The 14,006-nt window shown below is 37.5% G+C and overlaps 1 protein-coding gene across 1 annotated transcript in view; it reads left to right on the plus strand.

Annotated features, from left to right (window-relative positions):
- The window catches only part of RSBN1 (round spermatid basic protein 1), a 50,289-nt gene that overhangs the window by 29,279 nt on the left and 7,004 nt on the right, over positions 1–14,006 (plus strand). The window contains exons 3-4 of the mRNA XM_004769838.3: positions 5,191–5,328; positions 5,639–5,781. Coding sequence (XP_004769895.2) covers positions 5,191–5,328; positions 5,639–5,781 — 281 coding nt within the window. The remainder of the gene's footprint in view (positions 1–5,190; positions 5,329–5,638; positions 5,782–14,006) is intronic.

The following is a 14,006-nucleotide window of genomic DNA, read 5'->3' on the forward strand; positions in this document are numbered from 1 at the left end:
GAAACCACTTTTTTTGCTCATCCATCGGAAGCAGCTCCTCACCTACTTAAGTGTTACTGTGAGATTGTAGTAATTCAGTCCCATCTTCACTTCCCAGCTCTACTTCTACTTAAAGTTCATTTGCTGTTTCCACCACATCTGTAGCTACTTCCTCCCCTGAAGTCTAGAACCCCTCAAAGTCACCCATGAGAGTTGGGTTCAACTTCTTCCAGACTCCTGCTAACGTTGATATTTTGATCTCTTCTATGAATCACAAATGTTCTTAGTGGCATCTAGCAATGATGAAAACTTTCCAGAAGGTTTTCCGTTTACTTTGCCCAGACCCATCAGAGGAATCACTGTTTGCGGCAGCTATATATAGCCTTACAAATAAAGACTTGACAGTTGAAATGACTCCTTGATCCATAGGCTCCAGAAGAGATGTTGTGTTGGCAGGCATGAAAATAATAGTAATCTTGTACATCTGTGTCAGAGCTCTTGGGTAACTAGGTGCATTGCCAGTGGACAGTGATATTTTGAAAGGAATTTTTTTCTCTGAGCAGTAGGTCTCAGCAGTGGGCTTCAGATATTCAGTTAACGATACCGTGCAAGCGGATGTGCTGTCGTCCAGACTTTGTTGTTCATTTACAGAGCACAGGCGGAAGAGATTTAGCATAGTTCTTGTGGACCCTGGGATTTTTGGAATGGTAAGTAAGTGCTGGTTTCAGCTTAGAGTCACCAGCTACCTATCCTTTGATAAGAAAGTTTGCTTGTCCCTTAAAGCTTTGAAGCCAGGCACTGACTTCTCTAGCTATGAAAGTCCTAGATGGCATTTTCTTTCAATATAAGGCTATTTTGACTGCGTTGGAAATTTGTTGTTTAGTGTAGTTACCTTCATTCATGATCTGAGCTGGATCTTCTGGAGCACTTCCTGCAGCTTCTACATTAGCACTTGCTGCTCTACCTTGTGCTTTTCTGTTACAGATATGGCTTATTTCCTTAAATCTCATGAACCAACAACTTCTGTTGATGGTTAGCTTCAGACTTTTCCTTCTGCAGCTTTGCCACCTCTCTCAACCTTCATGGAATTGATAAGAGTTGGGCCTTGCTCTGATTAGGCTTTGGCTTAAAGGAATGTTGTGGCTGGTTTGGTCTAACTACATCACTAAAACTTTCTTCAGATCAGCCATACTGCTCTTTCTTATTTGTATCTTTCATGTGGTTGCACTTTTAATTACCTTGAAGAAATTTTCCTTTATTCACAAGTTGGCTATTTGGTGCAAGATGTCTGGTTTTGGGCCTGTCTTGGCCATTGACATGCCTTCCTCATAAGCTTAATCATTTCTGGCTTTTGATTTAAAATGAGAGACATGTGAATCTTCCTTTGACTTAAACAGAGACCATTGTAGGGTTATTAACTGGCCTAATTTAAGTTTTTTTTGTCTCAGGAAATAGGGCCTAAACCTGAGGAGGAGGGAGAGAGATGGGGGAATAGCCAGGCAATAAAGCAGTCAGTACACATGGCAATTTTTATTAAGGTCACTGTCTTATGTGGGTACAGTTTGTGGTGTCCCAAAACAATTTTAGTAGTAACATCAAAGAGCACTGATTATCATAACAAATAACAATAATAATGAAAAAGTTTGAAATACAGTGAGAATTACCAAAATATGACACAGAGACTGTGACAATGAAGAGCTAATGTTAGAAAAATGGTGCTGATAGACTTGCTCTTGTCAGGGTTGCCTCAGACCTTCAATGTGTAAAAAAATGCAGCTACCTGTGAAGCATAATATATGTGGAATGCCATAAAGTGAAATGCAATAAAATGATGAATGCCAGTATACAAGATACAAGAGACGACATAGGCTAAACCACCATAACAAAGAGATGTCACATACAGTTGCTGGAACAAAATAAAAGTTACCCTCTTGAGTAACAAGTCTGGAGGTTAAGTGGCTTGGTTCTGTCCCATGTCATCCAGGATTCTCTTTTCCTTCTGTCTTTTAAGTTTTGCCAGCCCCTTTGGTGGTAGTGTCTGTGTATTTGAACCTGGCTCTCAAGAGGCAGAAAGAAGTGGAGAGCAAGCTGCTTGCTTATAGAGGCTTGCTTCGGAAATTGCATATGTAACTTACACTAACGTCTCATTGGCCAGAACTTAGTTCCAGACCACACTTGGCTGCCAAGGATCCTAGCTTATTGGCTATATGCCCAAGAAGTTCTGCTTCTAAAAAGAAGGGTAGAATTAGTAGTTTGCTTGTTTGGCATTGGCATCACACAGTTGGTACATGTTGCATTTCTGGTCATAAATGCTGTCTATCTTCTAACTTGTGCTGTTAATTATTTAAATGCATTACAAACAGTAGCATTTATGAACGTTTTTTACACAGGTGATAGATACTGTTAGTCAGCTTTGCTATTACTACTGTTTTAATGTCTGATTGTTCCATTCTTTCTAGACACAGGATAAGTTATAAATTTATAATACATATTTTTAAATAAATAAATCAACAATTTCCTCTTTTTAGGTTAGCTTTCTCTAAGTAGGAAAGGATGGTTTATATTAATTCATGTCGCATATTAATTATCCCAGGTGCTTGCATTTTAAGTCATTTTCAAGTTAAGTGGTATTGATTAAATTATTGCTTATAGTTCAGGTAACTTCAAGCATTGTGATATAAAAATATTCTGCTTACTTTGTATGTAAAATTTAAAGTAGTGTGAATTCTTTCAAATTAATAATGCATTAAGAGTTGCATTATCTTGGGGTGCCTGGGTGGTTCAGTGGGTTGGGGCCTCTGCCTTCGGCTAGGGTCATGATTCTGGAGTCCTGGGATCGAGCCCTGCATCAGGCTCTCTGTTCAGCAGGGAGCCTGCTATCCTTCCTCTCTCTCTCTGCCTGCCTCTCTGCCTACTCGTGATCTCTGTCAAAAAAAAAAAAAAAAAAACTAAAAAAAGAGTTGCATAATCTGAAAGCTAGCAAAAGTGGCATGTGGCAGTGTACTTTTTCATTTTTCAGGATTAGTCTTGAGTTTTTTAAGCTTTAAATTGTGATGTATCTCTAGGATAGTTCTCACATAAAATTCCACTCCTGTGTTTTTGAAAGTCCATCCTGGTAAAAGGAACTTCTGATAATTGGGAATAGTTGGGAGATTTGTAGGGGGACTGATCCCTGAAAGCATGTGATTCCCAGAACTGGTATTGAAGGTTAATGAATCTGCTTTAGTTGTTTTAGGGTGCTTAGCCTAGAAAGGTTAGAATAATGCTTAGAAAAGCTTTCCTAAGTAGAAAAGCTTTCCTTACCTTTTTATCCCATGATCATTTTTTTTCCTAGTCTGTCTCCCTTGGCCTTTTCGTAGCATGATGACCATACAAATAAATGGAAAGTAACTCATACAAATATACACAAGGTATCCTGGGTGGTTGCTGCTTAACAATTATATAAGGTGATATTGAGAAATACACATAAGGAAATAAGAAATCCCTGATACTTGAGAACAGGAGTTAAGACCTTTTTTCTGTGTGTATTGTGTTTGAGTAAGGGTGCCTATTAAATTGTCTACAGGAAAAAAATAGTAGGTTCTGAAAATGCTGCTAGAGATCTAATACTTTATAAAGAACTGTGTAAGAAATACTAGATTGTCATTTATGCCTTGTATTGAGGCAAAATTGGTATATATTTAAAACAGTAATTGAATCTTCTTTTTTAAAGATTTATTTATTTATTTTAGAGATGAGAGTGCATTTGTGGAGGGGGCAGAGAGAGAGAAGGGGAAAGAACATCTCTAGCAGACTCCCCATTGAGTATGGAGCCTGACTCAGACCATGACTTGAGCTGAAATCAAGAGTTGGTCACTTAACCTACTGAGCCACCCAGGTGCCCGTTTTTAGGCTTTTCAATCTAATTTGTACCTTAACTAAGGTAGAGAATGTTTGGTTACTGATCCAAGGTAGAATCCTGGTTAAAATTAAGCATTTTAGTCTAGTCATCTGTATGCACCAGTCTGTCTTTACTCTTGAGAAACATTAATTTTAAATTGGAAGTAGGAAGGGTTCCTGGGTGGCTCAGTTGGTTAGGGTGTGCCTTTGGCCCAGATCATGATTCAGAGTCCCAGGACCAAGCCCTGCTCAGCCTGGGAGCCTGCTTCTCCCTCTGACCCCTCACCCCGCTCATGTTCTCTCACTCTCTTCTCACTCCCTCTCTTAAATAAAAATCTTTAAAAAAAAAAAATTGGATGTGGGAGTATAAGAAATGACTTAGAAGAATATCAGATTGTATCAAAAGATAGATTCCATTAAAAAAATTTTTTTAAATTTAAATTTCAGTTAGTTAGCAGACAGTGTTATATTAGTTTCAGGTCTGCTAGTAGATTCCATTTGAATGCCAGGATTTTCTGGGCAACAGATTGGTATAAAATACACCTTAAGTTCACTAGAGAGTTGTTAGAAAGAAAATGTCTGTGTGCTTGCAAGTAACTTTAGATTTCAGAAAAGGAAAAGGTCATGAAGGGTGATCAGGAAGACCTCAGAAGAAGTCTTGAACTGATCTTTTAAAGATAAGATTTGGATTGACAGAAAAGAGGACATTCCAAGTAGGGCAGATTTATGAGAAAAATCATTGCAGGTAGAAGTAAGTTTGGCATAAATTGGATAGACAAAAAGATCAGTTTGCCCGGAGTAGAGGATTTTATAAGCAAGTAATTGGAGGAGAGATTGGGTTTGTTAACAGTCAAGCCTGGTATCTGGCCTGATGTGAGTGAAGGTTTTCACTAGGGAATACAGAATGGATACGGGAAATTAATCTATTTTTTTTTCTCTGCCGTGCCAGTTTTACTGTTTATTTAGTGATTTTTTGCCTTAAAGATCACTTTGTTATTATTATAATTATTACTTATTTTTAGTGTTTACAGAGTACAAAAATCATCATCCTCAGAGAAGTTTAAGTATATCTTAATGTCTTCAGTGTTTCTTTGAGATGTTGGGATCTTAGGTTAATTTGCTCTTTGAAATTTCTGTTTGTGGCACTTACCACGTTAATGTGTTTGTCAGTGTGCTAGGGCACCTTTCTGTAACTATGGACTTTATACAAGGTACTGACCATTGAGTTCTTAATATGTAGAAGAAATAGCAACAGTAGAAATAATATTCTAATTCTTTAATTATATTATAGTGTACTTCAGTCCTTTCTCCCCTCCTTTCGTTTTATCTCAGGTCAACAGGACATACTGCTGTGGCACCTACCGAGCAGGTCCCATGCGGCAGATAAGTCTTGTTGGAGCAGTAGATGAAGAAGTTGGTGATTATTTCCCAGAGTTCCTTGATATGTTAGAAGAATCACCATTTCTGAAAGTGAGTGTTAATTCTAATTATTAAAGTTCTGATTCTTACTTTAGTGGACACTTTCTCTTAAAAAGTATTAATATTAAATTAATTGTGTCTGTTTAAATTTTATCCAGTGTTCTGAATAGAAATGTGTAGAAAATTATTGGTTCAGAATTTTACATGTAAATTATTATCTAATATAGCATTTATTTCTACATACACATACACAAAATAAACTTCCTAGAGCTTTCTTTTGGTTTGGGGGTAGTAGAGAGGTTAACTTGCAAATAGTTAAAAAAACATTTTTTTTAATGTTATTCCTTCATCTGACTTCTAGATGACTTTGCCCTGGGGTACACTTTCCAGCCTCCGACTCCAGTGTAGGTCCCAGAGTGATGATGGGCCGATCATGTGGGTGAGGCCAGGAGAGCAGATGATCCCTACAGCAGATATGCCAAAGTCACCCTTCAAAAGACGACGGTAAACATTTATTTTTCCCAAACAAGGAAAAGCATTTTTTAAAAGTTTGGTGGCTTTTAAGAATGATTGAGACCTGAGCACAGTTTGAAAACTGTCTAGATTGAAGAGCTAATTTAAGGAAATCTTCAGTGGTCAGTTCTTCATCCAGTCTACTCATTACATAGTCATCAGAGTGAGACATCCTTCTAAAACAACAAATTTAATTTTTTCCTATTTTCTTAAAACCTGGGTCCTAACTGCCTGCAAGATACAAGTCCAGACTCCTTTGTGTGGCTCCAAGGATCTTTCATAATCTGGCCCCAGCAGTCCTTTTAGCTGGATATGTTTCTAGTCTGTTCCAGCCACGTAGAGTTCAGTTTTCAAATAGCGGTCTTTCACAGCTCTATGCTTTTTGCATTGTTCTTTTTTACTTAGAATGGCATCCCCTCCCCCATCTTCCTTTCTGCCTGACAAACTCTTAATAAATTTTCAAAACTGAACTTGGCTGTTACTTCCTTTGTGAAGCTTTGCTTTGTTCCCATAGGCATTTAATTGTTCCCTTCTCTGTGTTCACACATTATTCGTTCACTAATGATCTGTTTACGTGTTTTTATTTTTACTAAATTTTGAATCCTGAGAGAGTGATCAGTAGTGTTTGCTGAATGAAACCAGTCATGTATATTTCCTATAGTAATTAATATTGGGCTAACACATTTTGTGATTTAAACACTTAAAACAAATGTAGATTAATTTTTTCTAGTACTATGAAAAAAATCTCATTTTAGTAAGAGTGAAAAATGACATATTTGCTTAGACTATGGAAATAACCCCAAATAAGTATCCAGAAGTGAGTTTTTTCATTTATTTATTTACTTTTACATGATTTTATTTGAGAGAGAGCATGAGCAGGGCAGAGGAAGAGTGAGACACAAACTCTCCACTGAGCTGGAAGCCCTATGTGGGGCACAATCCCAGGACTCTAGCTTAACCAACTGAGCTACGCAGGCGTCCCCAGAAGTGAGTTTTAATGGATTAGTTTGGACGTTACCTTAAAGCTTATAGGGGAATGATGCTAAAGCTAATTATGGAATAACCTTAAGTACTTGAGATACTGTGTGAAAATACTTTGTGTAAACTATATATGAACACCAGGTGGTGGCATAGTAGAAGCTGACAGTAAACTATTTCTGAACATTGCTTGGACCACAGCTTTTTTTATATATCATGATGATGAGTCTGGAAATCGTAAATTCTTAAATACTGCATACATTTTTTTTGTTGCATAATTTTAACAAAAAGGAATTGACCATTGTTTGTTTCCTGATTGTTAGACTTTTAGAAAAATCTGATAATAGAAAAAAGTAAAAAGAAGGCAAAAAATACCCATAGTCCCACCTATTTAGGCATATTAACCTTTAAATTTCAGTCTGTATTATACTCCTAAGCTTTGTACACAAATGAACTCATTCTTCACATGATGTTTACTTTAAAACTTGTTGTTTTTATTCACCCCTTAAGTTTATGTGTTATATTAAGATGCAACTATATGATCATTTCTTAGTGACTATGTTCTCACTAAATGGTTGTATCAAGATTTAATTCACCAGTTCTTTTTTTTTTACATTTTAATTTTTACATTTAATAATTACCTATCAGAATTTTAATATACTTACAGTTTTTTGCTCCATCACATTCTAATACTAATTGTCATAATAACTCAAGCAAGAGTAAATTTTGACACAACACTTAGAGCTTTAGGTTCACAGGAACATTAAAAAAGCATTTAAATAGAAAAATATATTTACATATTTTGCTGCAGGGAAAGATGATAGGATTATCAATAAAGTAAATTTGAGTGCAAAAATATATATTATGTGGGTAAAATTCTATTAGAATAGAAAGAAGAACTTAGGGAGAAAAGGAAAAATGTACAGCTCCCAACCATCAAGAACTCGTCTGAATTTTTAAAATGGATGATGGTGGCTCTCAAATCATTAAGGTAATTAGGTTCCACTAATAGTCATGTAAAACATGACAGTTTTGTTTGTGAATGTTAGTATTTGTCAGGATTCACATTATTTGCAGCTGACATTTTTGATGGAAAATTTTAGATGTCAACACAAAAAGATGTGTAAAGGAGCCCACCTGGTCCCAGGGGGTCAGGACAGAGCTGGAAAGGAGATAGCCAGTGTTCAAAGATCAAGAAGAGGGTGTTCTAGGAGGAGTCTGTTCCCTGAGTCCTGGGATGGCTGGCCTTGGCCCGGTACACACGGCCTGGCTCGTGGGGCCGTGCTAGCTGAGTATACCCTAGTGGACTTCTGCTTGCTTAGCACTGGACATGGCCCCGCAGCCTGACCCCTTCCTGAAGGGAGGAGGTGGTATCTCGGCCTCCTGGGGTTAGTGTCAGGAGTCGGTTGTCAAGAATTAGGAGCCCTGAAGGAGGATAGGATGTTTGGTTCCCATACAGCTAAAGTCCCCAGGAGCTGACCTGGTGCCCTGCCTTTCTAAGCCAAGTCTTGCGTCAATTCTTTGAAGCACCCCAGCATCCTTCCAATAAATGCCTGCCCTTTATGGCCTGCAACTGGAGGAACTGCAACTAGCACACCCACTGAAGGAATCCTCCTGCTCCCCACCCCACCCTGCCCCACGCTGCTGCGGCTGCTGAAAATGACTGAGGTCATGGAGCAGAGTGAGCCTGGAGAGGGTACAGTCATCCCACCTCCACAAAGTGACAGACATCAAAGATCGAAAGATCTCCGTGTGCCTAAGACTGTCTACCCTCCACCGTTGACGACTAACCATGGCAGCCTGACTGCCTTCCCAATCAAGCTCCCACAGAAGCCCACATGTCCAGCAGGTTCTGGAAGTCCTGAGACTCTGCCATCATTTACCCCAGCAAAGGGGTATTCGGCTCCAGCCCAGAGCTGGGTGTTGTATTGGGAGCTGTGAACAGCTCAGAACCAAACAAGCTGGCTCCAGGGCCAAAATCAGGGCTGGGTTCCCCAAAAGGCAGACTAAGGAAGTGTCTGGGTCACCAGCAAAGAAGAGGCACCAAAAACAAAAGAATCAAGAAAAAAAAATATCGGAAATAGTTTGACATTTGATTTTTTTTAAGTAGTCCTCATGAGAAAAGTCAAAATTTTGTTGTACTTTCTTAACGTTTTTTTTTTTTTCCTGATTGGATTTTGCTTTTGCTGTGAATCACATGGCGGGGGTGGTGCATCAGCCTGCGTGCATGTGTCTCCATTCAGTCCTGGCAAATGTCACTGCGTCTACCTCACAAAGATCTAACTGAAGACTAGCAGAAGGGGCTGACTTAGGAGAGACCCCTCCTCATTATAGTTGAGACGACTGGGGTTGAACACGGTTCTGACCACAAGGTGGCAAAAGAGTATATGACACTTACTTGAACATGTTTTGTACATTTCTCTAAAACTATTGGTTTATATCCAAATACACTCTAAAAATATTTTTCACCAATTCTTTTTAATGTAAATTGCTTCCAGTTTTTCAATGTAAATAGGACTTTGACAAACATGACAGTGATATGTTGGAGCCAGGCTCTCAGGGCCAATTCCACAGTGAACGAGATCACATTAGTTGCTTGATATTGACCATGTTGGGAGTATTTATACCACGGAAATAGGCAGCCGTAAACAGCCATATTCCCCTGAAGCCAGTTGTTAGGAATGTATAACACATCAGTGATTGTAGGTAGCTGGCTGGCTGGCTGGTAGGTAGGTGGATCTATCTTTGTGCATATGCATGTTCATTTCTTGGTGGAAATTTTAAAGGTTCAGAGTATATACACATTTCTAAATTGATCCAGAAGTGTACCAATATATACTCCCACCCAAATAATAAGACGGTACCCCTTTCCCCATGCCCCTCCATTAATATTTTTTTAAACTTTGTTGCTCTGATTGGACAGAGATGATTCATTTTAATTAATTCTTCTTTGAGGGGTTTGTAGTTCTTATTTTGTGATTCCCTTTTCATTTTCATTTAAAATTCTCTCTCTTTTTTTTAATGACTGTTAACTTATTTTGTGTGTTGCAGATTTTCCTGCTCATTTTTTTTTCTTTCAGTTTTAGGTTTTCCTTTACTCACCGTTTTGGTGTTTTTGTTTGTTTGTTTTGTTTTGTTTCCCTCTCAGTTTATTTTTCTTTGCACACAGATCTGTCTTTTCCTCTGCGGTTTCTCTCCTGGTGGCCAACTTAGAAACGTCCTTTCTCATTCAGTATTACAAAATATTCATCTACATTTTCTCCTGGTACATTCATGATTTTAGTATTTACAGGTTTTACTTCCCTGGTATTGGTTTCAGGACAGAATGAGGCATTCATTTTTTCTAAGTAGTTAGGCAGCTGTACCAACATCATTTACTTTATAATTTATTTTTTCTCTACTAATCTGAGGGGGTGGCAAATTTTATTTTTATTGGGGTTAAATATTCTTGAGTGAGGCATTCAAAAGTACTTTGAATTAGAGTGAATAAATCGGAACTTAAACATTAATGTCATCATCTTTTGTTAATGAGAACTCTTTATTGCTGAAAATGATGGAATCAATGTGAGAAGCTATCTAGTTATCAAGGGCACTGCTAATGAAGATGATCTTTGAATTTATGAACTTTAAAGTTAAGTACATGCACAGGGTTTTAAAAAATCAAATGGTACAGTAGGTTTTATAATGAAAAATTCTGGCCACCTTTCCGTCCAGAGGCAAACATGTTTTTACCAGACAATAAAGACAATTTCTGTTTTTAATTTTTGTTTTAAGACTGTGGCAGGAAACTTGTCAATTTCTTGGTATGATAAATGGGGACTTCTTCCTATTCTCCAAACAGTTAAATGACCCTTTCTCTCCACTTAAATATCCCTTTCTTTACCCTCTTCTTCCCCCTTTCAACTTTTTGCCAGATGTGGTTACACATTATTGAGGTTAATTCATATTCTGTTTTAAAACCATAATTAGGGGGCGCCTGGGTGGCTCAGTGGGTTAAGCCGCTGCCTTCGGCTCAGGTCATGATCTCAGGGTCCTGGGATCGAGTCCCGCATCGGGCTTTCTGCTCAGCAGGGAGCCTGCTTCCCTCTCTCTCTCTCTCTCTCTCTCTGCCTGCTTCTCCATCTACTTGTGATTTCTCTCTGTCAAATAAATAAAATCTTTAAAAAAAAAAAAAAAAAAAAAAAAATAAAACCATAATTAGGTTTTATATGCTTTGTCAATAGGTGTAGTCTACAGTTTGAAAGTCAGTAAACGGCATTTATATAATATTATGGGAAGGTAAGTTTATTGCAGACCTAACCAGTAGGCTAAAAATTTGTATTCTAAAGTTCAATGTTATGTTAACATTCAAAGGGATACTATACAAAAGGATCTTTCGTTCCTATATTTCATCTAGATATTGAAAGTCATGCACAGTTCAATTGATTTCATGTTTGGATTGTGCTTTTTTTAAAGACAATTGTTCTATTTTCCCTGCAGTTTCTGATTTACCCCTGTTTTGAAGGGGGACATATACTTTGCTTGACCATATCCCTAATATTTTGTGTTCTCTTTTTTGCTTCACATACATTTCTTCTAGAATCATACTTTCTACTCTATGACTATGACTTTGGCTTTTTAAATTAGTCTTTTTTGGGGCACCTGGGTGGCTCAGTGGGTTAAGCCACTGCCTTCGGCTCGGGTCATGGACACAGGGTCCTGGGATCGAGTCCCGCATCGGGCTCTCTGCTCAGCAGGGAGCCTGCTTCCCTCTCACTCTCTCTGCCTGCCTCTCTACCTACTTGTGATCTCTGTCAAATAAATAAAATCTTTAAAAAAAAAAATTAGTCTTTTTTTTTTTTTGAGAATATTGATAGTTACCTTGGATTCTCTGCTTTTATCCTATCCTCAAGAATCCAGAATTTTAATAATATTGCCTACTCTAGCACATCATTTTTTTTTTTTTTAAACCTGGAAATCTTTTAGATCTCTGTGTTCTCTTCAATGTGAAAAGCTTTACTTCACCATTATCAACCTAGGACTTCCTGCTTAATGCGTTTCTGCATTAACCTACATTTGTCTTCTTCCTAGGCTTATTTCCTTCTCTTGCTTTAGCACAGTCTTAAGTAATATTCTAACAAAAGGAAGGTATTCTGAGTCATTATATGTCTGAAAATATTTTTCTCTCATTAAATAGGATTGATAGTTTAACTGGATTCCATAGGATGTATTTTCTCTTAAAACTTCTAGCATTGCTCCCAATGTCTTCTGGTGTGTACTGTTGTTCATGAGAAGTCTTAATGCCACTGTAATTTGGGGGTTTTTTGTAGGTAATCTTTTTTCATTTCTTCTCTGAAAGTTGAATTTCACAATGACGTACTTGGGTCTTCCATTCTTATTCTTATGTTTAATCCTTTTTGTTGTTTGGTAGGTCCCTTAAATTTTAAAGATTCATGTCTCCTTTTCAGGGGATTTTTCTTTCTTGTTTTGGTTATCTTTTTATTTTTCTCTGTTACTTCTTTTGAAACCACTGTTGGTTGAGTAATAGATCTCTCATTTTGATTATCCTCATACTTATTTTTTTTTTTTGCTTTTAATTTTGGGACATTCGCTTGAGTTTTGTCTTTTAATTTTTCTTTTGAATTCTTATATTTCAGCATTGTTTATTTTGGTCTTTGTCAGGCTGCTACAGGCTATCTTCAGATAGTTGGTGATTTGTGGTTGACACATATTTAGAAATAAAACATTGGGCTTACTGAGCATTCTATTTATATTTTAGTGAGGCTTATCACAAGGTAGGTTTCATTATAGAGTTAATAGGCATAGAACTGGAAATTAAAGGATATGTCCACATGCACGAGGATTACATTAGTTCTATTAATATGGTAAGTTCAGTGTGTTTAGAGAAGAATACGAAGGGTTTTTATTGTTGTTGTTGTTTTTTCTGAAAGTTTATCAGGATGCTTTGGCTACAGACAACAAAAATTTTGATTCAAATTGGTTCATTAAAACAAAATGTTATCCTGTGTATCAGGTGGTCCAGAAGCTTAGCTCTAGGTACTATATATATATATATATATATATATATATATATATATTTGTATTTATATACGTATATGGTCAGTGACTCAGTACATTCATCAAGGAATCAGGTCTTTTCCTTTGGTCTGCTTTGTCATTCTCTTTGCCTGGGCTTTGTACTCACAGTGGTTTTCTTTATGGTTGCTGGATGACTAGTACGGTTCTAGGTATCACATACGAATCTGGTTATATGCAATAGAAGAGAAAACTATCTTTTCTTTTACTTCTCTCTTAGGGTCTAGGAAACTTCTCAGAAGTCTGCTGATTGCCTCTCTTAACTGCTGCCCAGAGTCATTTCATGCCCATTTTTCAATCAGTCACTGGCAAGGGGAATGCACTTACCACCATTTGTCAAGATTCATTAGGATCTGCCTCTGAAGCTCGTAAATGAGGTCCTTTATAGGGTAGGAACAGATACTCAGTGAGAATCAGTGTTTTGTCAGGGAAATAAATATGAGAGATGGATGTAGGGTACATCAGTCATAGTCTTTTCGTGGGGGTAGATGCCTGACCTTATTTTATCCATAGGGGTGGCAGGTGACTGGTTTATTTACAGAATTTCACTTTAGATCCCCCCTTTCTCAGCCTTACCTCATTTCTATCTATTATCATTATACCTGGTCCCTACCCCACCCATCTGATGTTACCAGATGTTACCATCTGCCACCCACCTTTGCCTCTTGGCAAAGGTCTTTTGGGCAGGCCAGCTGCCTTTTTAGTTGCCATTCCTTTCATGTGTATTCTAGACCTGTGGCTTTCTCTGCTCAGTTTTATTAGTCCAAGACACTTGTAATCATTTTCCACCTACCAGAAATTTGTTGATATTGTTCATTAACTAATTCATTTCTTTTGTTGGTTCTTATTCATTCCTTTACTGTCACCTTTAGATTACTATATTTAGAAATTTTTGAGTATGTAAAAAAAGCAGAAGAGAATATAAGGAATTCTCGTGTATTCAGTTCATAGCCAGTTCTGTTTCATCTGTACTCCCATCCATTCGTGCATTTCCTTTCTCTCACCCCTACCATATTAGTTTGAAGCCTCTTACTTTAAGATTTTAATGTAGAAGGAGATCAAGTACATTCTCAGTTTGCCATCTTGAATCAGGTCTAGTAGAATGTTTCGAGGGTTAAGATGGCTCGGGGTAGAGAAACATACAACCTTGAATTTTGAATTGT

This window comes from Mustela putorius, unplaced genomic scaffold (genome assembly GCF_011764305.1).
Source record: "Mustela putorius furo isolate JIRA1106 unplaced genomic scaffold, ASM1176430v1.1 tig00000585_pilon_pilon_pilon, whole genome shotgun sequence".
NCBI classification, from domain to species: domain Eukaryota; kingdom Metazoa; phylum Chordata; class Mammalia; order Carnivora; family Mustelidae; genus Mustela; species Mustela putorius.